Source organism: Cygnus olor, chromosome 1 (genome assembly GCF_009769625.2).
Source record: "Cygnus olor isolate bCygOlo1 chromosome 1, bCygOlo1.pri.v2, whole genome shotgun sequence".
In the NCBI taxonomy this organism is placed as follows: Eukaryota; Metazoa; Chordata; class Aves; order Anseriformes; family Anatidae; genus Cygnus; species Cygnus olor.
The window spans coordinates 128,383,787-128,409,638 of NC_049169.1; the positions used below are offsets into that span (position 1 = coordinate 128,383,787).

A 25,852-nucleotide genomic window follows, 5' to 3' on the forward strand; every position below is an offset into this window, starting at 1 on the left:
TTTTTCATTCCACCATGTCCTTGTAAACTCAGGATATCCTGAAGTTTGAGTGACAAGTGACACTGAGAAGACACTTATTTGAGATTAAAAAAAAAAATTAAAAGGGAAGAACCCTGCTTTCCTTTTAGAGCCAAGATAGAATTGATGAAATATATTTGTGAACTGTTAGAGGCTCGCCTGGGAATCTGTTGGTTTTTACAGTAGGGAGATATCATTAGCTGCCTTGTTTCTAAAATGTAGGAATAAGATTAGGTATCTCAGAAGTGCTGGTTTCTGCTTCTGCTAGGTTAAACAAGTCACTTAATCTATCTTAATTTTCTCATATAATGAAAAGAGGTAATGAAACATCCTTGTGTTTGTGAAGTGGCTTGATGCCTACAAAGGAGATGTTTTATGCAGTAGCTGAGAACTTCCATCATTTTTGTAACAGCTTTGCAGACATCTGGGTGTGAGAACTGGAATTGAACATATGCCTAAGGGTGCAAGGGGAAGAAAAAAATTGAGGAATTCAAATCAGTTGCATGGTTTTATTGGAGGGTGGATTTAATGAGATGTGAGTGGTCTATTCATTATGTTTGTAACTATATCATTTTAATAACAACAACAACAGAAAACTATTAGCCAAGGTTTTCCTTTTAATAAATACCTATCCTTTCCTCCTCCCCAATAAATTTATCTGCTGAAAGTGAGGTAGAAGGAGACAAAAAGGTTACCCAGAAGGGAAAACTTAATTCTGTATATATTTGCCTGCCATCCTTGACTTGTATGCGGTAATAAGATAGTGTGCAGTCGGGTAGTGAACAACAGAACTCCATTTGCAGTGGTTTCCATAGCGGTTAATTGTAGACCTATGCTTTTTAACTTAACGTTTTTTCATGTGCTCTCTGACTTTTCGTTCTGCCATCAGAGTCACAAGCTATTAGATCTGCAGGTGAAGGATAAAAATGATTTTCATATGGGCACCATTAAATAGAGGATTGCTTTGGTGTGAGAGGTTGTAGCAGCTCCGTGTTCCTTTGTATGTGAGTTACCTGCTGTGCTGGCTGTACCTTGTGTCCCATCCTGTGCCAGCTGGTGACACAGCCTACAGCTTCTGCTGTGTGGCAATACCGGCGTTCTTTTGCTGGTTGCTTCGTAAACATTTTGTGTGTAGCTTTTGAGGGGACTGTTGCATTATCTGCTGCAGTGATCTGTAGCCTGCCACCCACACTTTTCACAGAGGGTGTCTGAATTATTTTGGGTGTGTTCACCTGATGTCATGCTAATTAAATACCTGCTTGATTTGTGGCAGCGTAAAGGTGATATTACTCTCTAGATGTTACTTTCTTTGAAACAACATAGGTACAATGCTTCCGGTAGGCTTTCACCATATTGTTGCTAAACGAGAAATGATCTAAAGATCCATTTCTCTTCTCTGGACCTTTTGCTAAGAGTTCTCCACATGCATGCACACATCCTCTTTGCTTCTTTCTTCCCTTTTTTTCTTGTCTTATTTTCTCATGCTTTTCTCATCTGAGGTAGATTTTATATTTTAGTAGTGTCTACTGTATTCATCTCTAAAAATGAATATGTAGATTTGTAATTCTTTTGGTTATGTGATCTGTTAGCAAACTAGAACTGCAGAGGTGTGTCTGTACTCTCACATTAACTCCAGGCTGGAGCCCACAGTCGAATCCAAGCATTCCAGTGGTCCTCACAGGCACCTTGTGGTGGGAGGAAATGATGGACATTTGAGCTCTCCTGAGGTAGATGGCATAGATGCAACTGGTCAAGCCACTTGTCTTTTTTAAATGCAGAACTTGACCCCAGATACCTGTGTAGACGCAATTAAAGAAAGCATATTCCAAGGGATTTTGGATCATTTGATGTTGAGGTCAAGAAAGTTAATGTAATAAGGGAAGGCTGACAAGGAGCTCAGAACTATGTTAAGATCTGGACAGTGCTGTTTATCAGATTTTTGGAGGAGGCAGAACAGACAAGGCAAGACAGGAAGGATCCTGCTGAGAAGGAAGACATCATGGCTTCAGCTTGAAGTAAAAGGGATTTGGATTGTAGGTCATAAATCATCTTCCAGAGTTAAGATTCTTCAAGGCAAGATGATCTTTGGACAGATGAAACTTCTCTGAGTGGAAACAGGAAATAATTAAATGTAATGTACAGCGTGTGACTTGAAGCATCCCTGAAGTGGCTGGCATGTGTAATTAAGGTAATTTATCTTTGCTATGAGGTTAATATAGATATCATTCCTTTTGGTTTTCTGAAACTGATGAGATGTGTACAATTGTTGTATACACAGTAATGAAAATGCCAAGGTACTTTTTTTTTTTTTTTTTCTTTTCCAAGGTAATCTAACTCACAAAGTTGTATCTTTGAAATGATCTCCTTATGCTCTCTTCTTCTTTTGGTTCTAATATAGTTCGGAGTATTCTTAGGAAATCCTAGAATTAGAAGGCAGTGCCTTGATTACCTTTATATGCAGCAGTTCCTTTAGTTCTTCCAGTTCTCCAGCTGGTGTGAGAAAGGTTACGGTGTATCTGTGGTAAGGAGGATAACAACTCCTGGAGGTAATCTGCACTGTTGCTCTTCACTTCATGGGGGGCGGGAAAGAAAATCACATTACTCATTGCTGGAGAGCTTTCCAGGGGACTAGGTGTCTGTTCTCTATGACTAATGATATATCCAGCATTCAGATTGTTCTCTGTAACTTTGGGAAAGTTACAGACATCAGAGACTAGATAGGCCAAGGAATGTGTATTGTCTCAGGCATCCCATGGAAGACAGGAATAGGAGTAGATAAAATTACAGTGATTGTGCCAGAGACTTTCTGCCAAAAAATTCCCTGTTATAGTATGTCTATTCTGTTATTAGTCCATAAGATTATCACTATAAGAATCTCTCAAATTGGTAAATTAAGTAAATGGGAGGACCACTAGGTAATGGGGCAGCCAACTTCAGTTCCATAAGCTCTTTCATTTTGTGTGGTTTTATTATGAGTAGCAGAATGTTACTGGGTGGAGACATGACTTTTAAACAATGACTCACTTTATTTTAAAAATAAATTAAAATAGAAGCTTTCAAAGAAGAATATAAAATATTCCAATATCTGCATAGTAGATATGAATTGCTGTTTAAACAGAAAAGCGATCCTGCTTGCCTTCCGAAAGAAGTTGCTGTAGCTTGCACAGTGTTGTTTCTGGTTATGATACTTTGTGAGATGCTATTTCAAAATTCAAAAAGAGAAAACAAAGAAAAGAAGAAGGAGGTGGAAGATACGAAGTGTGACTATGCTGTAAATGAGTTTGAGACTTACTCTAGCCTTCAGTATCTTCTCAAGAAAGTTATAGCTTAAGTATAAAAGAAGAGTTGAGAAGAAAACAGGCTTGCTCATCAGAACAAATTGCTTCAATTAAAGTTACAGTGGTTGGCCTGAATTGTTTCTTTGTGTGGTTTTGCAGAGTGGACTCAGCTGAGTGCTTGTTAAGCTAATTAGATTTGTCACAGGATTTTGGCACCAGGACTAGAGTAACATTTACTTTCACAACTGTCTGCAGTAGTTCTATATAACTTCAGTGGTGTGTTTATTTATTTATTTTTTGGCAACAATATACAATCCGCAAAATACCTTATAGAAGAGGTTTGACATCTTCACTCAGAAGTGTCTTTAAAACATTTCAAGATATTTTCTCACTGCTTTGCTTTTTATTGAGAACTTGGATTGTGTTTTTTTTTTTTTTTTCTTAGAAGTTGCAAATTAAAAGAATAGGGATGTTTTTCTGAGTAAATATATTCTTTTTCATTCTATTCAGCTTATTTTCATAAAACGTTCACCTACCAGAGACACTAATATAGTTCAGCTAACAGAGAATTATCTTCTTGATGTAGAAATGTCACGTTTTAAATTCTGGTGTCTCTTCAAAAAGTGTCTGTTTTAAGAGGTGATCAACCAGTAAAGCTTGTGGTCTGCCTCTGATGTTTGGGCATGGTATGAAGCCTAATACCTTCATTGGAAAGAATGACACTGGACTGGTTCCTATATATCTGTGGCACAGAAATCTTTATGGACCTAGAATCCTTTTATATTTTTCTTTCATTCATTTACTCCGAATTTTTTAATGAGGCATTTCTTAAGGCAGTGTTAAGCAATAGCGATAGTATGTGCTTTTTTCCTCTTCAGTTTAAAACCTCAGTTTAATGATATCTTAACCAAAGGTACAGTAACTAAAGCTAATCGGTGAATTCATCTTAAACTTCATGAAGTTAAACTCGGGCAAGCATATTTTGTCAGATAAAGAAAAATGATTTATCAGACCGAAACACAGGCGGGATAAAGCTGTTTCTTTTAAAACAGAAGCTAAGCCACAAAAAATACAGGTATGTTTAGGTTTGTATTCTTATAACTGATATGGATTTCAACCTCTGGATGGTGTTTGTCCTTTTACTTTCATCTGGGAGTAGAGCTCTCACATGAAAACTTCCAGTCTTTTTCAGTATTGAAGAACCGTTATCTTTCTTTTTTTTTCATTTAAATAACTATCCTTTCAATAGGATGTTTTTCCATCCCCAATAAACGTAACAATTAGTCCACAGATGTATTTATTTTCTATTGCAATAACTGTTTTATTTTAGCATGTGCACATAATTTCAGCACATCTGTGGCAAATGTTCCTCCCTGACTGTTTTGGCAGGCCTGAAAAAGGAAACAAATGGCTGTGGCGAGATTACTCAAAAGAAACTTTTGAACTGATCCAGGACTTTTCTAGGGATTTGTTCTCCTCTCAGTTCTCCTCTCAAAAGTTAGCAGGGAAGTTTTATCCAATGGCAAAAGTACCTTCCAAGCATAATGAAAACTAAAGTAGGGCAATCTACAAATTTCTGCTTGCTGAACGCTCTTTTTCTAAAAGAAATGGCTCTGTTCCTGGACCTTGATCATCAATTACGAAATTAACCACTGGGCAGGTCTGGAACATAGACAGGATATTGGGATGATTTATGACACCGTTCTGCGGTAAGGATTAGAGGTTGTAATCCAGGCAGTTTTACTTGCTTGCAAATCTGGAAGTGTTCGGATTATGCTGGTGAAGTTGGATGGAAAACAGTTGCTAGTTCTCCTTGTGTTTCCTAAGGACGTATTCCTTTTTTTTTTTTTTTTTTTTTAATGGTAGATAGATGGCATTTGTTCAAGAAATGCTAGGAGAGGACAGGTCTTGCTATTGAGTATGGTCTGGAAGTTCTGGAAGTTGATACTAGAAATTCATCTTGGTGAAGGTCTGGAGGAGTAAGTACCTAAAGTAAGCCATTTTTCCTGTGGCTCAGTGCTTGCTGGTAATGAAGTGATCCTAACTAACACTACTTTGTTAACAAATGAGAAGAAAGTGGAATGGATGCTTGCTCGTGCAAGATAACTCAGGGTAGAGAAAGTACAGAACATAGTGGAAACATAATACATTGTGCTTTGTCTCTACTAAGGACAATCTCACGTCTCCTTGACTACTTTGCATGGCTTAGGCAGTGGACTGGTCTGTGCTGAGTCTTCCATGGCAGTTGCGGGTAAGACAGAACCAGTCTCTCAGTCAGGGTCCATAAAGTATACTGCTGTTTAACCAGCCTCAGGCTGTAAGCGTGTGATTATCCCTACGTCAGCTTCGTGTTTGATGGAGAGAACACAAGACTGTCTCCCTATCTAGGGTCTTTCTCCTGCTTCAGAATGCTCTGAGAGAGACTTGCTTCTTGACTTCCTTTTTCTGACATATTTCATGTGGATTTAAGTGAATTTGGTAAGGGCAAAATTTCATCTAGCAATTTCAGTTGAAGGTCCCCCTCAAATGCAGTGACAGTTTTGATTGTTGAATAGTTGTATGTGGTAGGGAGGGAAGGCTTTCCTAGCTGTAGATATCTGCCTGATCATTCCAAAATTACACCAGTGAGCATTTGGTCAATAATTGTCAAGCGAACTGGACCAGTCCAAAGTCTGAGAACACTTGTCCACTTACAGTTATTCAAGTCTGTAGCAAATCCTGCACTTCCTGGCATGGCATGACTGGCACTCCGGTATCTTTCTGTAGCCAGCCCTATCTAACCTTGTTCATTTCGTTAACATTAACAGTCTGAAAACTTACATTGGTTAACTATTTAAGCTCTGGGATGTGTGGTTGGCATAACTAGAGTGAGTTCTGAAATGCTGTTAGGCAATATCTGTATAGGCTCTGCATATCAGCATCCCCATTAACTTTCTCAGTTCACTGCACTATAGTAATGAGTGAGTGAGCAATGTTTGAAAAAGCAGTACAGCTTTAGTGACTTTTTTCCTGAAGAAAATACTACAAAACATTCTGTACCAGAATTTCTGCTTATTCAGGCAGAATCCGTCTTAAAGAGTTTTTTGGGATTTAATTAAATAAATACCTTAGGGCAACTATTTAATCCTAAAATAGGAAACAACAAATTTCTGGAAAAGAGGATTGTCCAAGCTGGAAAATGGTTGGCAATAACGTGCTGCGGGATGGTCACATAGATTTTCAGGATAAAAGGAAACCCTGCAAGCAGAACAATAACTTGGGTAAAGAAGTCATGTAAATTAGTTTCCAAAGTTTAAGAGATTTAACCTGATATTTGTTGGGATGTTTGGATACTGTGCTGTGGTTCTGTGGAGAGGCAGAGGACAGGATTTTTCAAGCTGGTTATTCAGATCTCTGTGTAGCTGAATGAATCAGCTGTTGATGATTTCTGCTTTGATCTTATACATGATGGTTGTCATTTTTTGGAAAACAAACATTACTTCAAAAGTAAACCAGAGTAACAGAGCACTGAGTATTCTGAAACCTTCAAGTACCTTTATGGCAATTAATTGTGTCCTAGAGGGCCAAATGCTTTAGATAGATGGGCAGTGGTGGGGTTTGCTTGGAAACCGGAGAGCTTTAAGGGGCTAAGGGATTTGGGCAGGTGTGTTCACCTTGCTCCTTCTTTTGGTACTTGAGTATGTTAAATCCCTGGTTTTGAATGAATGAGGGAAGAGCATCCTTCTGCTTACTTGCCAAGTGGGAAGCTCTCAGCACCACTCTTAACATTGCATCAGTCAATTTTTTTTCTTAAAAATGCAAGAGTTGATAAATGAATGGGTCGTCTAGTTTGGGTTGTGTCTTTGTTGGTTTGTGTTGCCTTTTTTTTTTTTTTTTTTCAAATCCATGCTTAGCAGGGACTCATATGCAAGAGTGCTTGCCTTTGTATTCCCTGCTCCTGTCACCTTTGCTTCCGCACATCTCTTATGTGCTCAGTCTTAGGGCCTCTTTTCAGTGTTCAGTTTATCTTCAGGCTCAGGGCTTCTCCTGGTGCTCTGATCAGCACTTACATGAATAGTGATTTCTTTCAGCAATGACATTTGCTTACCGGACAAGAGCAGAGCAAAAAAGGCAAAAACTCTAAAAACCCACTTCCAAAGATAACTTACCAAGCAGTTGTTCAAATCAAACAATTCTTTCCCCTTCTTTCCACCCCCTAGCCCTCTCCCCAGTGTAACCAAGGTAGATAGATTCTTCAAAATGGCATTGCAGGATATGAAGCAAAACAAAGACAGAACTTAATGGTCCTGTGATGGTCCTGTGACGGTCCTGTGATGATTAGTAAAGTGATACGTGTTGGATTTTCAGAGCCTTGGTTGCTGTATGTTGAGTGTCCGAACTTTTCTCATTAGCTTTAATATGTTTTCTAATGACAGTGAAACAATTCAAGCAGTAGATTTCTGAAGGAAAATTGTATTTCATGGGTAGTTAAAGTTGCTTTTCATCAGTAGTGTGATTTAATATCCATCAGACTGTTTTATATCTAGAATGTGCTTTGTGTTATGTCAGTGATTTGTTATCTATTTCATGTTGGCTGTCTGGTGTGTAATATGTGATCTCTGTAAAATCCCTGTAGTGTTAGCAGTTTTCAGAGATTTGAGTTAAAAAAGACCTAATTAATGCCTTATCTCTTCTTGCACCCTCCCTACTGATGCTTTTTTGTTGCTTGTGGTGCCTCTTGTTCTTTGCTGTTTTTGCTCTTCAAAGAACTAATGCATGGTGACAGCTGATGTATTCTGTGGAGGGAAGCATAAGGTCTTTGAAGAATCTATTCAGTTATTCAGAGTAACCACCACTTCAAGATTTGTCTTTTATCTGATCAAATAAATTCCGTAAAATATGGCGAAGTTTTCCATAATATGAGTTGATTTTCTGATGCTTATTACTATCCTTGGGCTGTAGGGCAGCAGTGTTGCTTTTCCTTTGAAAATTGCTTTCATAGACCTTGTTGCAAACTCCCGTAATAAATACATAAACATTGAGGGTTGTGCTGTGATAGCTGCTGACATCGAGCAGAACCATGGAACATATCAAAAAGTAAGATCCAGAGTCAAAGTAGCCCTGTGTTGCTAATTCACAGGTAACTTCTTTCCTCACCTGACTACAAAAATTAATATCAGAAGCCTTTTCTATTCTTTTACTATGATAAGCCAAAAAATCTTGGAGAAGATAGAGAGCTGGTTTATAACGCAACATATCAGTAACAAAACATGAACACACACAGTAAGTTGCTTGATGTTGAAACTCGGTAGGGCTTTTACGTTGGTACAAAATCTGCCACCGATAGAAACAAGACTGAACAGTTGTATAATGCGATATTTCTTAAAATACATCTCAGTTAAGACTTAGCAGACATTAATGCACATTTTAAGGGTTGGATCCTCTTCTGATTATGTGCCCCTGACCACACATACATGAAACATACATTTGACAACTAATGGTTTTGAATCTTCCTGAAGAACACATTTAAACACAGTAAATTAGTGAAATTTTCTATGGCCTGCATAGACAGGTCCACTTAATTTGGAATCAGTGTTTTAATTAAGCAGTTTGAGTTGAGCAATGTCTTTCAAGAAGTTATCATCTCCCATATTGTATCTCTTGCGGTTCTGTTCATGGTATTACTCTCAGAATATTTTGATAGAAGATCTTAGTTCAGCAAATACTGAAAGGCAAGAAAACAGTGAAATATAAATTTCTCCGGGGGGCGTGGGATGACCTCATTATTACCATGATTCAGTTAACAAATTTAAATCAAGACGTTCTGACTCAAATTTTTAGGATGAAAAATCTGAAGCTGAGGTTAGGGGCAGTAGTTAGGTGCTTGATGCACTTTTGAGAATGAAGGAATGTCAAATCTTCACTTTAGCCTCCAATTTTTATTTTTCAATCTTAGCGTTTGTCTCGTCAACTGCAAATGCTCATGAAACAGCCACTAAAGTGGAATTTTTATATTTTTGTGATTGGAAGAGAAGCACGCAACTGAAATATTTGGTAGCTGCTTGGGACCATTTCATCCCCATTTGATGGGAGTCAGGAGTACAACTTTAAAATTATCTGTAGTGTGGGTATAAGCAAGTAAATAAAATCTCCTGGAAAACTTGTGTGTGGTTTCAGAGGGCCAGAGTATTTGACATATACACACAGCTTATTGTAAACACTCTAACTGCTTCTGTTGTCTGGTGCTGTGTTTTTTTTTGTTTTGTTTTGTTTTTTATGTCTACTATTACAGAAAAGAAGTGAAAGTAAATGGAAGGAAATAAACAAGACAGTCTCGTCATTTTTAAAGTAGCATGGATTTAATGAATGATTTTATTTTGAGTATTTCTTGAGTTTTTTCTTTGAGGTTTTTTTTTTTTTTAGCTGCACAGTCCTCACCTTTGGGTTTTTGGGAGGTAATTAGAAGATTTGTAATATCCTACTGGTTTGATCACAACTTCTGCTCATGACATTTTATAATGAGTATATAGTTTATAAATAACATTTTGAAGGTATAAGGTTATACAGAGATAATTGCACAGCTGAAATGCATTGGCACAAGGCCAAAGGCTAAGCACTTTCCACCATCCCTTGTAAATTGAATAACTTCACTTTATGAAGTGTATCATCAGAAATTGTTTTCATTACTCCCAGAGGGCAAATTAAGGTTAATAAAAATCCATTTCCAGATTACCCAGATGTGTGAATATTTGTATTTTTAGAACCTTTCCTTGTCAATCATATTTCTCACTGAATATGTATATGCAAATACAGGCATGTAGGTCATAGTTTCAGCTCGTTTCTACTATTCTGAATGGTTTTACCTCTGTGAGACAGGCTTTCTGTAAACACAGTTGTGAGATCCATCAGGATTATTCAGACTGAGTAGAACTAAACACCATCCTTCCCTTAAGAGGTTCTTTCTCACATCCACTGAATTTCATTGTCTTGGATTTAATTTAACCCACGAAGCAGCCATTTGACCCATCTGCTTCAGTCCACAAACCCACTGTTTGTATATCCTCTTTTTTAAATGTTAAATAGCATGTTCTTCATGGGAGGCAACCCAGTATTCTGTGGATGCTTAGGCCATCTAAGAAACAGACTCACAGCATGGCTGAGGCTGGCAGGCACCTCTGGGCTCACCTGCTCCAAGCCCTGCCCAAGCAGGGACACCCAGAGCAGGCTGCCCAGGCGGCTTTTGAAGATCTCCAAGGAGGAGACCCCACAGCCCCTCTGGGCAGCCTGTGCCAGGGCTCCTCACCTGCACAGCACAGAAGTGCAGCCTGGTGCTCAGAGGGAGCCTCCTGGGCTCCAGTTTGTGCCCAGTGCCTCTTGTATTGGCACTGGGCACCACTGAAAAGAAATGCTTTTACAAAAGTGATTTAGGAGGGAAGTTTCATCAGTTTTCTCCCTGTGATAAATTAATTATGCATATAATCTGAAATAGTACACCTGTAGAAGTCATCTCTTTTAGTAGCCTGCTTTAACAATGTTATAGTCTTGTTGCAAGTTTTGTCTTCTGTTCATTCTGCTTCCCTGTGCCCTCCCCTTCTCAAAAAAAAAAAGAAAAAAAAGAGAACTTCCACTGTCTTATCAAGACAGCTGTTTCTGCCTCTTAGTGTAAGAAAGAATATTGTATATAATTAACAGTATAAGAAAAAGTATAAGGAAGGGCCTAGTGTACAGTAATACTGAAAATAAAGCATTAGGAAAACCAAAGAGAAATTCTAATTGGAAATTCTTGGAAGAAAACTCAATGATGTTACAATTTATAAATCTATGCAGTCTTTTATGTGATTGTTGCATTTTTTTTTCTTTGTTGGACAAAACAGTGTTTAAACAATTTTTCTCTAAAGGTCATTGACATGCCAGAACACAATCCTGGAGATATGGGTGGAACCATGAGACTGGGGAAGAGGAGGACTGTTTTCAAAACACAAAATTCTATTTTAAGTAAGATATATTTTTGCTCTTATCGCCTGCCTTTTGGACAGGAACTCTGTAACATGGCAAAGCAAAAACACCGAAGTACATTTTGTTAAAGGACTACAACCTCAAGCAAGCAGTTGGGTGGCAGCTTCCTTGAGCTCATACACTCTGATTCTGTTTCCATGTACGTTTACCCTGGATCAGAACGAAAAGCTGAGAAATGAGAGAAATCTGGAAATTTCAGTGAAAAGCTGAATTAGGACCCAGCATTTTACATTGCTTTAAATAAGAAGTGAGGAAAGTGTTGAGATAGCTGAAATGCATTTTATGGTTAATTCGCTGTTTTGGGGGGAAGATCAGAATGCAAGGATTTACTAAGAATGTCTCTTCTCGTTTCCTTCCTATTTTCTTTGAGTTGATAGGACATGCAAATGATGCATTATCTCCAGTGTGAACCAGGGCTTCTTGTTCTACCCCTTTACCTTTTTGGTAGAACTAACCCAAATTCCTACACATGCTCTCCCCAGACCTAAATGTTGCTAATCATTCCCTAGAATCACCAGTACATCTCAGCTTTAGACATCATCTGGCCTCACCATATAAGTCCTCTTCTTATCTTGACAATGTTGCTAGTTTGTTTCCTAATTATAGCCTGACTTTGCTTAACTCCAGTCTCTGATCCAGCATCCCTCTAGGCCTAGCCTAGCCCTGGAAACAGTCTTGTTTTGGGAGAGCAAATTATTTGTTGCAGGAAAATAAAATAATTTTCTGTAACAGGATGCTTCAAAAGGCAAAATAGAAGCAATCAGAATATAGAACAAATTATTCTATTTGAGCTATATGTATTTTAAAATTCCAGTAATATCTAGGTCTCTTACTAACCAGCCTACTATACAGTAGTAACATAAGTGGTATTAAAAATGTGTAAAATAGAGTTTCTTGTTCATAAATAAATTTGGGCATATTTCCTGTATTGCCCTGCTCAGATATTGGTCTAAGCTATTACTATATTTAGCTTTGAACTTATAGAAAGTATCCTTCTGAGATTTAAAAAAAAGTCTACTTCATCAGGAGACCAAAGCATAATACATATTTACCTTTAATGAAAAATCTGTCTTTAGGGAGAATATCTGTATCTGTGCTAGTGAGCTGACTGACCCAGGTGATACTTTGCCTAGGTGTAATACAGACATGCATATCGCAACATGCACTCTTCCCTTTTCACCTTATTTTAGCTTTTTTGTGGCCTCAACATTTCTTGAAAAGTTTAATAAAAATTACAATGTGTTGCTACTCTTGATCAGTATTACGAGTTGTTTAAATGACCATACTTGTCAAAGACTTTGAGAAAGCTCTGGTAGTCTGCTCAGGAAGTCTCTCTCATTCCTGTTTCTAATGCTTTACACCTTGAGTGGAACTACTGTTTTTGAAAAAGGGTCTCCTTAGAATTAAGTCATACACTGTTTTTTGCAAAATTGCAGTATTACTGCTCTACAAATTCTTGGAGATCTTTTTGGCAGTTCAATTCTTGTCCTAACCCTCTGAGACAGTACTCCTAATAATGCTATAATAAATTAAAGCAGAGTTCGGGCTATGGCTGTGATAGAGATGATTAAATGCTGGTTTACTACATATCTTAAAATTACTCCTTGTTGGTTTTCAATGTAGAGCATTCCAGATTAGGCTCAGAGGGCTGCAAAAGTCATTTGGGTAAAGAGATCAGGAAAACAGAGAGAAAAACAACATTCAATTTGTCAGTGGAGGTATGCCAGCTGCCAGGCATAATCTATTAAAATGGAACAGATGTTAGTAAAAGGCTGTGGTGCTTCCTTCACTACACATTTTGTATACAAGTGTTGTAAAACCTGCAGGGATTTTATGTTGCTTTTTCATTCTTTTCATTCCTGGTTTTTTTCCCTCATTATTATTATTTGGGGTATTACAGTGTAAATTAGTTTATTCATGGTCTTCACACTCTAAAGTCTATCTAAGCTACTTTTGTTTGGTGAAAGTTGAGTATGAAACCTGAATAAACTCAGGTAACAGTAAATTAAAAGAAACTAGTCATTGCTCAGAAAAACAGAAAGCTGGAGTGAGATGAATAGTGTCCTGTTATGTGTTTTCCATGTGGAAAAAAAAGTAAAGTTTAAATTACAAGCTGTATGTGTAACAACTATTAAAGCAACACGTTAGTGTTAATTGCTTTTTTTTGTGTGTGTATTCAGGGAAACTTTATGGCGATGAAATGTTTGTAGAGGAGCGACACAGGCATCGATATGAGGTAAGCTCTGTTCATACATTTTGTGCTCAAAACTTAAAGCTTAAGCAAACCATGTTTCTGCTGGTAGGCATGATTTGCTTTAAAGCCAATGAGAGATTTCTTAAATAAAGTTAAAACAAGGTTTACTAATGGTTAGGTAGAGACATCGAGGTTGGAAGGAACCCCTGTATTTTGGTTCAACTAAATGCTTGGAGCTAAGCCAGCTTTAAAATTAAATCAGGCTTCTCAGGGTTTTGTCCCATTTTCTTTTGAATGTCTTTGGAGATGGATATTCCACAATATCTTTGGACAACCCATTCTAATGCTTAACCACTTAGTTTGAACCATTCTTCCATTATGTCTGATAGGAGATTCCCTTGGTCACTTTGTGTCATTTCTCTCTCACTCTTCTGCTGTGAACCTCTGAGCAGAGTCTCTCTCCATCTTCTTTATACTATCCCATTAGATAATTGAAGTCAATAACCAGCTCCATATTTCACCTTCACTGCTCCAGGCTGAACAAACCAAGCTCCTTCAGTCTCTTCTCCTGTGTTGTATGTGCTCCAGCCCCCTGACCATCCTGGTGGACCTCTTCTGGATTTGCAATATTTTGTCAATGTCTGTCTTGTACTGAGGGGCCATAAACTGGACACAGTACTGCAGAGGTGTTCTTGCAAGTGTTCAATAGAGGGGAGCAGAGCAGTTTACTGTCTTACTAAAACTTTTTGAGAGTGATGGTAGCCACTGACTTGATTTCCTGTGAAGTATTTGAAAGGTACAGGTTTATAATCCTTAAGTAGATTGCTCCTGGTCTGACTAGGCTTAGATTATGCTCAGGAAGTCCACATTCTTTCACAGTCTAAATGTAAGCAGATTTCAGAGGCTAATTCAGATCACAGAGAGAGAACTCAGAGGCTAATTCAGATCACTTGCTTCTTAGCAATCATGCAGGGGGATGGTTGGATCACATGATCTTGAAGGTCTTTTCCAACCTTAATGATTCTATGATTCTACAGGCCTCTGTTATAGGTCCACACCTCTGCTATAGGTGCACACTTCTGTTTGAGAACATCTGAGCAAAGGTATCTCTGTATGTTCAAAATTCTATCGTCCAAATAGACAGGCAGTAGCTGGACACCATCTCTGGGATGGTTCAGAAGGCACCTGAATCCATAAGCATCTCTAGAGGGGCCTGAAATATCAAATGTTGCATGTTACAAATTGATTGAGTCAGCGTTAAGTTTCCTTAAAAGGCTGGGAGGAGAATGTGATGGTGGTGCTCAAAGTCTGAATATTAATGGAGTGGTTAGAACATCACCAAGGAAATGAAACAGCTTACTCCAGAGCTCCTGTTTGAGGGATTTTGAACCACAGCTCGTGTCATAGACTGCTGAATTGTGATATTCAAAGAGGAAGTCAATCTTCCCCCCTGCTATGATAGACCAGTTCAAAAACAAGGAATGCAAGCTCTTTAGAATCAGGAAGACAGCAAGCAAGAGGGACTCTGGCTTTAATCTTTTGTATGCATTTATTGTTAAGGCTTTAAATTACTGATTCATCTCATATAAAATAAGCGTGCCCATTTTTGAATATTTCTACCAGAGAGTTGTCAAAACAAGAAAGCAAAAATTCCCAACTCTTTTCCCAATTCTTTTCATTCCTGTATACATAAGTAAAAGCGCTACAATTAACTACTACATTTTGTTAAACCAAAAAAAAAATAGAACTACAATTTTATTATTACTTTCAATATTTCAGGTGAACCCCGAACTGACTCACAGCTTTGAAGAGAAAGGTTTGAAATTTGTTGGCCATGATACAGAAGGGAACAGAATGGAAATTATTGAATTGGAGAGTAAGTGTCTCACTTGTCTGTAGTACTTTCTACATCTATTAAAACTACGTAAACTATAGGTAGCTAAATTGGATGTAGACCAACACGTAGCTGTCATAACAGCCAGGATCATATTAGGGAGTACTGTTGACTCCACTTGTGTATTACAATAGGTGAAGATTCAGAGGATTTTATCAGCCAGTGTCTTATACTTCTTCTCAAGGACTGTGCATGTATCAGATTATCAGGAAGACACTTACTCCTGTTCCAAAAGGTCATAATTCTAGCTCAGTGGCATTTGGCTATGTGGAAGCATAGAACGATTTGGGAGGTTGTCTATTTCAACCCTCTGTTCAATATAGGGCTACCCTCAAATACAGATCAGGTTGCCAAGAGCCATATCCAGTCAAGTTTTGACTGTCTCCAAGTTGGTTATTGATTGGACTTCAAACCACTCACCACTATTCTTTGAACCCAGTCTAGCCATTTTTAACACATTTTGTAGTCTGCCCATTCCATCCATAGCTCCTATCTTGGGTGCTAGGAAACCGTATCAAAAGCCTTGCTAAAGTCAGAATTAAGGAAAGCTACTGCTCTCCCCTGATCCAAAGACTGATTATTCCTAGTTGCTTTACTGTCCTTTGTGCGTCTGAAAATGGCTTTATTTTGCATTCTTGCCATAAACCAAATTTAGGCTGACTGGCCTCTAGATCCCTAGATCCTTCTTCTTGTCTTTGTTGAAGATGGGCATGGTGACTCTGTTTTTCTAGTCATCAGGTACTTCTCATGGTCACCACGACCTTTTAAAGGTATAAGCCAGGTTGGCAATGATGTTGGCCCTAAGCCAACCTTTCGATCTTCTCAGTCAGGTTTAATAACTCATATGTATTTAGTTTGCTTGAGTTTATGAAATATGCGTACATGCTATATAACCAAAGCATAAAACATCACTGTAAAACTGTGACGTCTGCATCCTTGCAGATAGAGACCTTTAAAACTTGACTAGGCAAAGTTGTCAGCAACCTGATTTAATTCTGAAGTTGAACCTGCTTTGACCAGGAGATGGGACTAGAGACTTCCCAGGGTGTCTTCCAAACTCAGCCAGTTAGTGTCTGATTACCCCTTGTTTGGAATCATAGGAAAAAAAAATCAAGTATGAATATCATATAGAAAGCAAATTCCTTTCTTTCACAGAAGCTACTCAGATAAATGAGAGTTTGATTCTGTGGAAATCTGGTAGCACTGCACTGCTTTACCAAGTAAAGTTTGATGCCTTTTCTAAAGCATTCCAAGATAAAAAGGAGCTACAGTGCATGTTTTTATTGAACATTTATACAGAGCAGCTCTTAGAAACAGTCCTTTTGGTTTTGCTTGAACCCTTGAGTAACTCCTTGCTGTTAAGTCACAGTTGGCAGGATGAGTACCAGGCACCTGAATATGCCGGCTACCTTACAAGATTTTTTTTTCCTTTCCTTAAATGGCCAAAAATTACCATTGGTTTAGATAAACTCCATGCACAGAAACAGAAATATATCATGAGAACACATTATCATTCTATCATTCTATATAGAGTGTTATTTCTGACATATTTGTGAGAATTCATTTTGTACTCCAAGGTATATTGAAGAACAGTCTTGTGATTTTGAACAAGGGTTTGAACATAGACATCTACTTATAGTTTCAAGCAGCTGCACCGTAGAGAGTAAAATGAGAACAAAAAATACATAAACTACTAATTGTCGTGGTATTCTTTATTTAGTTTGTTCCTAGTAGATGCATGTTTGTTCCTGTTGTGCATATTGGTGACTGGCTGGGAGGCTATTTTGTCTGTCCTGCATGAAACAACTTCTATAGAGAGCATCATGAAATAAATCAGGCAGGATTTTTAAATTGCATGTTACTGTGGAAAGAATAAAAGCATCAGTATAACCTGGAATTATTTCACAATGGGCTGCTAGGAGACTCTGATTACCAAAGAAGAAAAACAATCATCATAGGGAGGAAGCACAGAAATAATGTTATACCAGATAGCTCAGGCAAAGCTGTTAGCAAAATATCCCCACAGGAAATATACAATACTTTGTCATTGTCTTGTTTTACCGCTTCAAAGAACTAAATTGCATAGTAGAGAGAAAGAAGTTATGGGATAATTTTAGGATCCCAGGTTCTTTTTTAAGACATAGCAGCAGAGGGAAGAGCAGTATACTTGTTTATATTGTTTATCTTCAAAGAAGAAAAGCCCTGCTTTCTTGTTATCCCTTATTCTGTACTGCAGAGAAATTCCTTGAATGTTTGGGATTGTTTTGGAAATTGTCAAACCAGAAAGGGTCTGTGGTTAATTTCGTCCTGTATCCTGATACTAGAATTGGTTAATGTTAGCTTCTTTAAACTGATATTCAAAGAAGGAACAGGTGCACAGCATGGAAGAGCATGAAAATAATGTTCTATCCTTATTCTTCCAAAGAGGACAGGAGGGATGCAGAAGCAGCCATAACAAGGTGCTATGACTGGAGAAACAGAAAACTAAAGATTTCAGAGAAGACAAACCAGCGCATCTTGATTAGTGTAATAGACGGTGTTGAATGATGATGTTATTGTCATCTTTCATCACCCAGGATAAACCGCAGGAAAGAAGAGTACCATAAGAAATGAACATAATTTGGCTGTAAAAAACGTGGCATGTGAATTAGGAAGAAGTTTCTAAGAAAAAGGAGGGACTATCAGAAGAACTTTCCAATGGGAGCAAAAAAATCCCAGCGGACGTTATGGCAGAGCTTTGACCATTTGTGTGTGAGACTAAGTGATGTCACTGCATTCAATAACAGGAGACTAGACTTAATGGCCCAGCAGATCTCTTGCAGACCCAGTTATTTGAAGCTTGTTTTTCCCTATTTTCTGTGTATATTGCTTTCATATTCATCTCATAGTGTGTAAATAGTTGCTGTAAGGTAATGCCTGGTCTTTCAGGAACTGTTCTATTTTCCCTTCAGGTATGTGTAAGTGCACATTCTGAATATGTATGCATGCTTAAATGTAAATGCTGGATACCAAAACACTATGAAAAATAACATGAAATAGGCAAAATTAGGGTTGCCTATGTAGCATTTTTTTCCCCTTACATGTCTGTACAGATTTATTATTCAGCTTTTAGTTACATCATTGTGCATGGTAAAGTTGAATCACAGGATGATTTTTCATTAATTTGCTTTACTAACCTTCTGCCACTGTTGTCAGTTGCTTTCCATGGAATAAAGTTGAGGTTACCACTGCCCCACCCTTAAATTCACACATGCTAATCTGGTTTCTAGACTCTTGTGTGAAATCTTCAATAAACTTTTGTTCTAACAGTTCTATTATTCTCTTCCTAAGTCTTTTAATTTTCTTTGACATCTGTGTTGTAGACCACCCATATTTTGTGGGAGTTCAGTTTCACCCAGAGTTTTCCTCAAGACCTATGAAACCTTCACCTCCATACCTTGGACTGTTACTTGCAGCAACTGGAACACTCAATGCATACCTGCAACGTGGTTGTAAATTGTCTCCAAGGTAATCTTTCTTACTTACCTGCTTGTAGTTTCACAGTCACTTTGTTGGAGGGACCATTCTGTCCAGCTTTTCAGAAGTCCAGAAAAGGAAAAGGAGTTCTTCATATATTAACATATTTGTTCTGTGCAAGCCTAGCATAAACCCTGGTATAAAAGTGTCTGTAAGCAGTGAGCATATTCCTTGACTTCCTTGTTTTCAGACACTATTAGGGCTACAGTCAAATTCGTACGTTGTAACCAGAAGGAAGTAAAACAAACAAACAAAAACCTTTAATAAACCTAAGTTTCTGGCCTACTGTGTTAACTTCTATGAATGATAGTCTTACAGGGAAAGAGATTTGCTAGAGGATCAAGCAATGAAGTGTAATTCTTATCCAGCAGTATTTTAATGGCTGCAGTAACAAAACAGAAAACCCTGATTCTATTTTGCAGTAGCTAATTAATATAGTCTAGTAGAAACAGGCCTGAAACAAAACAGTTGTAATACCTTTAAACTTACGGAAAGGTTTGGATCTAGATTAAAACTATGGTTCAGCCATATTGGTTGTTTTATGTTCTTTTTTTCAGGCATCCCAGTTGCCTTGGTCATAGAGTTTTTAGTGTGTTTGTTGAGTGTAGCAATACTTTTCAATAAGTGTTAGCTCATTTTTGTTTATTCGAATGATATTAATAAAAGTTACAATTTTGTTAATAAATTTCATGTTAATAAGGGGGTCAGAGGAAATCCTAGGGTACAATAACAACAACAACAAAACCCTTCAGAATCGTTAAACAGTAACACTATCCAACCCTGGCTTGCTGGCTTCTCGTATAAACAAGGCATTGAACTTAGTAGTTTTGTTTTCTTTGAGCACTGCTTTTTATTCTTAAATAGAGCTCCTTTTCTTATGAGAAAAATAGAAATTGTAGAAATTTTACTGAGGTTTCAGTAGGAATGTAAAATAGCCAAGCCAGACCAGAACAATCCATTTTGTTACTTCTCTCCACTTCTCTCCTTATGGATATCACCTGTCTTTCATAAATACAGTTCGTCTTCACTTATTCTGGCCAATTCTGCGATTGTGTACATACAGAGATAATTTTTCTGATCTGCAAACTACAGTGTGATCAAAATATTCCTGTTACCTTAACCAAAGTATTCCTGTTACCTTAACCTGTTACCTTTCCCTTAAGGGGAAATTATTATTAGTGATCATAACCTTAAATACTTTTTAAAATCTGTGCCAGTGCATTACACAGGACAAAATTTTATGGTGCTTGGTAGCATGGTAGTCTTCAAGCACAATGATCTTCAGGCATTTCCTCTTGTGAGTGCTCTCTGTCTCACAGCTGGTATTGTTTCCCAGCTCCCAATATCCTTCTCCTTCTCTTACCAATTCCTCCTATAAGTATACATATTCATCTCTCTGAGATAAAGAAGAATTACTTGGTTTGAATAAGTGGTCCACATGTGTCCTACTAATTTCGATTGAAATCCCTTAGCAATGTAGTGAATGTTTTCTAACCTTGACCTGAGGTTGCAGCAGTTACTGAATGTGCTGCACGTAACTTCTATTGAATATATATTAATTCAAGTAAGTTTATACCCAACTTTTTCCTTCCTGTTCATACAAAAAACTCCAGGCAACACTAATATTTAGCAAAGACAAGTTCAAACCCCCAAACTTTATATATATATATACACACACACATATATATATATAAAAGAAAAGAAACAAAAAACCCCCTAGATCTTAGCATTTACTTTGTTTCACAGGAAACAGCCCCCTCTGTCCCCACCGAGAGAGAAATAACATTGGAAAAGCAAAAGATTCTGAGGCTAAGATAGGATCATTTGCATTACACCACAACCGCTCATATTAACCTATCCACCTGCTGAGTGGAAAGGATTTCCAATTTAAACCTTTAAACCCCAGAATGGTAATGATGTCATTGAACAATGAAGCTAAGACGTGCAGTAACAAGACTTCGAAACAAATTTGAGAAGAGGATTTTCTGTACACCTCACCCTGTACTGCCTACGTGAGTTGTAGTCATGCTGTTGACTGCAGCAAAGATGTAACCCAAAAAAGAATTTGTGGAGGCCAGCAAGTTGAGCAAAATGTTACCTAAACTGTACTAAAAAAAGATCAACCAACCAACCAAAAAAATAAATAAAAGGAAAGTTAGTGTTGCCGCCCTGAGACAAAGGGAAATGCATATTTCAGCATGAGATTCTTAACAGGAAATCATTATGTTAGAACATTTAACAGCCCCATAATTAGGACACAATTTTAGAACATCTGACACATGGACAGAAGCCCTAGCTTCTAAGCTAAGCAAACAGTTGATTTAAAGATGCATCACACTTCTTAGGAGAGTGTCCTAAATAAATTAAAGCAAATAAACCTTCACTTAGACTTCTTTTTGTGAGGCCTACTCTGGTAAATGGTCTGAAAATGCTTACACGCAGGTATGAGCTTCCCTATTTGAGAAAGGAATGCCTCATCTGGAATAAATTTAGTTCCTAGGAACTTTGGTGCTTAGAGGCAGTTAAGAACTATGGAACAAAGTATCTCAGTAGTGAGATACTACTTAGTTACCTGAAGTGGTAAAGTGGTAGTTGAGCATGTAAGTTGCCTTTGTAACTTCTAGTGCTCAAAGACATAAGTGCCTAATGATCATTCGCTTCAGTTCCTGGTGAATGCTTTTATATCATGACCTTTTCCAAATCTTTACATGGAAGTACTGAAGTCACCATTTCACGTGGAGCAAAGGAAGATGTGTGGCTGTTTACATGATTGATTTTAAAAGACAGAGAAGACCAGAACCACAAGAAACTCTCAAAAAGTATACAAAACCCTCAAATACAGAACTCTTCTTTAAAATAAACCAAAAGGTTTTAATAGAAAACTAATGGAGGAAGAGGGGAACTTCAGATGTAATATTATTAGTTTTTACAGTGTCTTACAGAATTTCACTTGGAAAAAGTAACGAGAGCTGTCTTATCTTTGGGCACTGTCCTATGGAATGCAAAACCACTAATGGACAATAAAGCCATGCTGCTGTGGGCATTTTTTTCTTCTTTCCCTGAAGCTAACATCTTTATTAATGGCCCGCAAAATTAGGCTATAGCACATTAATGATCACTGCAAATAGTTTCAAATAAGGGAGAGCTGAAAGCACTATTCAGAACAAAGAAATAGTATAAAAAGATACAGAAAATTTAGAAACCTGAGCTGTAAATAATGAAATGATATATTTCTGTGGAGGAGGAGGGCAACAGGGTAAAGGTAAATAATTTAAACATAAATGTCCAGTAAATGGGGAGGTTATGTAGTAAGTGAGATATGTTCCTAGGTGAGAAAGTGTTGGCAAAGAAGACTGCTGCCAACATAAATTTCTGCAAGTCATTTGTGAACATGGTAAGGGAAGGAACCAATGCAACACGATCTAGTAAGAGTAATCTTTTAAGTTCTGGGCAGGTTACTAATAAAAGATGACCCATAAGTCATATTCAGGGACAAGGAACAAAAGTGGTCAAAGGATAGAAAGTAATGCATAAAGGAAAAAAAAAATCAAACAAACCAAAAACCTTAGAAGATAGATTTGTCCATGTGGTGCTCACTGCACTGACGCAGTCCAACTGTCTCCCAAACCTGTTGTGTTAGGGAGGTTTGGGCAAGCACGTGTAAACAGAACAGTAAAAAGCCTGTGTGACTTTTTTTGGTGTGTAAGTGACAAAGGAGATATTGGCAAGGCTATCCCTGATGTCCCCTGTTAAGTACTCGGGTCCACTTACTTTGCAGGTGGAAAGAGGGAGTGACTGTCATGGAATTGCAAAAGGACCTCTCAGAGTTGCTCCAAAATTAGAATCTGGCATATAGCATTGAAAGGGTTGGACCTCTTTAGAACTGACAGTGGTAAATAATGTGTCATATTGATAGTTTTAAAGGGTGAAGGATGTTATCAAAGAAGCACTGTTGAAGAATTACAAGTAGCTGTAACGGAATTCGTTTTTTTGAAGGTGAAAAGTGAGCTGCATCAAGAAAGATTTAGTAAGTGAGTTACACTTCACAGTAGTATAACAAAGAATGTGTCACTTAATACTTCATAAGCTAGAATGTGTGATATACTTAGCAGCGTAAGTTAGCAGGACAAATAGGATGAAAGGAACTGTCCTACTTGTCCCAAACGATAACACATCTGGCACAGTGTTATATTTCTGCTAGCGAAAACGAGGCACTTCAGAGGAAAGTGAAGGAAATCTTGTGGATTGAAGACTGTCAGAGAGCAGCAGGAGTGGGACTGTTCCACTGAAAAAAAAGAAAAAAAAAAGACAATCCAGAAGCCAGCGATGGCAGCTGTACTGGTAGGGGTTGTGTTCTCACCAGCAGGAAGCAGTGCCACAGTCCCCAGAGAAGGCAAGAGGAGTGGCTCCAGTGGCAGTCACTGCAACTGCTGTTGCAGTTCACTGTGAAGTGAAATATCAGCTTGGTACCGTATTTCTGTTAGTTATGGTTAGATTAGGTAAGGGTAAAAGTGACCAGAATTCTTCATCTCTAACCTCAGCAGACTGTCTTGAAGATTGACTAGATGTAGTGACACTGTGTACTCCATGTTTTGTTCTTTTTTTTTTTTTCTTCTTGGCCTTATCTTTATACTGCAGACCTCATGGGGAAAAAAAAAAGATGGACTAGAACTGCTGTGGTGGCCTCAGAGTTGCTCACTATCTCCTTTTTGTTGTAGGAATCTAGTGTTGCAAGAGTGGTTACAAACAAGATGAATATCTTGGCCAAGATGTTTATTAATTTTTATGCAAACTGAGAGAAAAGTTGCTGAAGGAAGTTATAAGCATATTTTTTCAGTTGAGGGCAGTGTGAAAAAGAATTTCATAAAGGAAAAGCCAGGCTTATATGGTTTATTCACCACCACCACCACACATACACACTTTCATAGCCAGCACATTTAATTAAGATTTATACAGCATATGGAATAGTAGTAGGTGTGAGCACAAAATATCCAATTCATTTTTGTGTTTAATATCTGTGTAGCAACTCAGTGTAGTTTGGAAGGAAGCACACATTTGTTCCTAAGAGGTAATGGCTATTTTGTGGTTAATACCACCTGGAGTTTTTCTTCACATTATTTGTCAGTTGAATATAGTTCATATCACAGGAAATGTTAGGAACTTCACATCACTGTCGGTTTGATGCGATAGCACCCAGGCCCAGATATGCTAAGATTCATGTGTGCCTGTTTGCAGCTTAGCTCTTGAAGGAGTTCAGGTCTTCTGGGAGCCTAATTTCATCTTGTTAACCTGATGCCACAGCTTCTGGGGATGCTTAGAGAGGCAATTCAAACAGATGAAACTGTGAGACTGACAATTACCTGTGTATGAAGCCCAAGGGTTGACCATTACCTAGGTATTTCCCCTCCCTTTCTTGCCATTGTGGCCTGCCTGTTAGAAATAAAAGTGACTTACATTTAGCAGAACTGTTGTAAATTAGGAGAGACAGTGGGGTGCTACTGCAAAACAGTCAAGAAAGTAGTGACAAGAGCCCTTTTCTGGGAAGTGGATTCAAACCTTGTACTGACTGGGCAGTGTGGGAACAGGAACAAAGTTGTCATCTGCCAAGTCACTGGTTTAGCCTCTGGGCTAGTCGCTAGTTAAGCTACTACAGACTGAAAATGGAATGGAAAGTTGGGGTTGATAAGTCAATGAAATGACTGAAGCATCCGGCAATGTGTGACAGCTCCTGTGGGTGACTGACTCCAAAACCTACATCACTGAGGAGGGGAGTACTGATGATGAGAATATTTGGTGGAGATAAATGCCTAACATTCTTCAAGAGATGAAGATAAGCAGTTCTCCATTCACTTCATTGGTTCCTGAGTGTTTTTACTTAGATGCCTGAGGGCCTTATAAGGGTATAGGATGATCTGGGTTATATTTTTGTGCTGCCACTAGGCAGCAAAGACAATAAAAAAAAAAAAGTACCGCAGAGAACACTCACTTCTCTGAAAGTTTTGGGCTTAAGCCAGAGTTATCATGAGACTGCACAGCTCTCTGCAATCAGTAATTTTGATCTGTGTTCTATGGACAATTTTTGCTATTTTGCTGTTATGTGAAAATGTAAAACTGTTTTAATAATACTGAATTTTTATTCCATGTTTCCACGGGTACTTTCAGAAAGAAGTAAGTACAGTGTCAGTGATGTTGTGTTTGTGTGTGTGCATCTGGCATGCTTGATCATACTGTTAACAACACTTTCCTCACTTGAACTGTGTAATTGTTCGGCAGCTGGAGAAATGATCGAATTGAGAATTTCTAGTTAGCCTGATATGGCACACTCTTTACAAGATCCACATCAGCAATACGCAAAGAAAGGGCAGAATACTGTGGGCAAAGTCTTAATAGTTGTTAGAACAGTCAGAATATCTACCCTGTCTTGTACTGAAGTTGCTACAGTGGTTTGCTGTAGTTGTGGGAGGCTCCCTGAACAGTCAGAGGTAGAAATTAAAGAGATGTCTGTTGGTTCTTCTCCTCCTGTCTCACTCTGTTAAAATGGCTATGTTTTTACTTAATCTTTAGTCGAGTTTTTGCAAAGTGGAGGAGGTGAAATTCAGTCTAGAAAACAGTGCTTAGTAACGAGCATGAGTATGACTGAGTTCAGTTTGTTCACTATCCCACATTATAGTCTGGATCAAAGATCTCCAACTGTGGTATTACATAGTTCTCTTTGAAACACTACAGTCACTGCAGATCAACTGATAAGGCTGTGTCTAGGTGGGTCATGGGTTGGTTATGTGCTTGATGGCCTAATGGGAGACCATGCCCAGAGGCAGGGAGTGTTACGTGACTGAGGTCCTGTTGGCTTGGTGATTAAGAGTAAGAGGTAGCAAGGCAGGTATGCGATGGCTGGAGTAGAGGTGATACCCAAGGCTAGCACTGGCGTACCCACACAAATGAAGTCTGACATCCCCA

The 25,852-nt window shown here is 38.1% G+C and overlaps 1 protein-coding gene across 6 annotated transcripts in view; it reads left to right on the forward strand.

Moving 5' to 3' along the window:
- CTPS2 (CTP synthase 2) overlaps window positions 1-25,852 on the forward strand; it is a 76,033-nt gene that overhangs the window by 44,438 nt on the left and 5,743 nt on the right. For 3 of the 6 annotated variants that reach the window (XM_040532794.1, XM_040532822.1, XM_040532831.1), the window contains exons 14-18: window positions 11,174-11,270; window positions 13,472-13,527; window positions 15,265-15,361; window positions 18,742-18,886; window positions 25,058-25,063. In XM_040532794.1, coding sequence (XP_040388728.1) covers window positions 11,174-11,270; window positions 13,472-13,527; window positions 15,265-15,361; window positions 18,742-18,886; window positions 25,058-25,063 — 401 coding nt within the window. Of the gene's footprint in view, window positions 1-11,173; window positions 11,271-13,471; window positions 13,528-15,264; window positions 15,362-17,804; window positions 18,690-18,741; window positions 18,887-25,057; window positions 25,064-25,852 lie in introns of those variants that run through there. The other 3 variants (XM_040532803.1, XM_040532839.1, XM_040532813.1) reach the window with 2 other exon arrangements.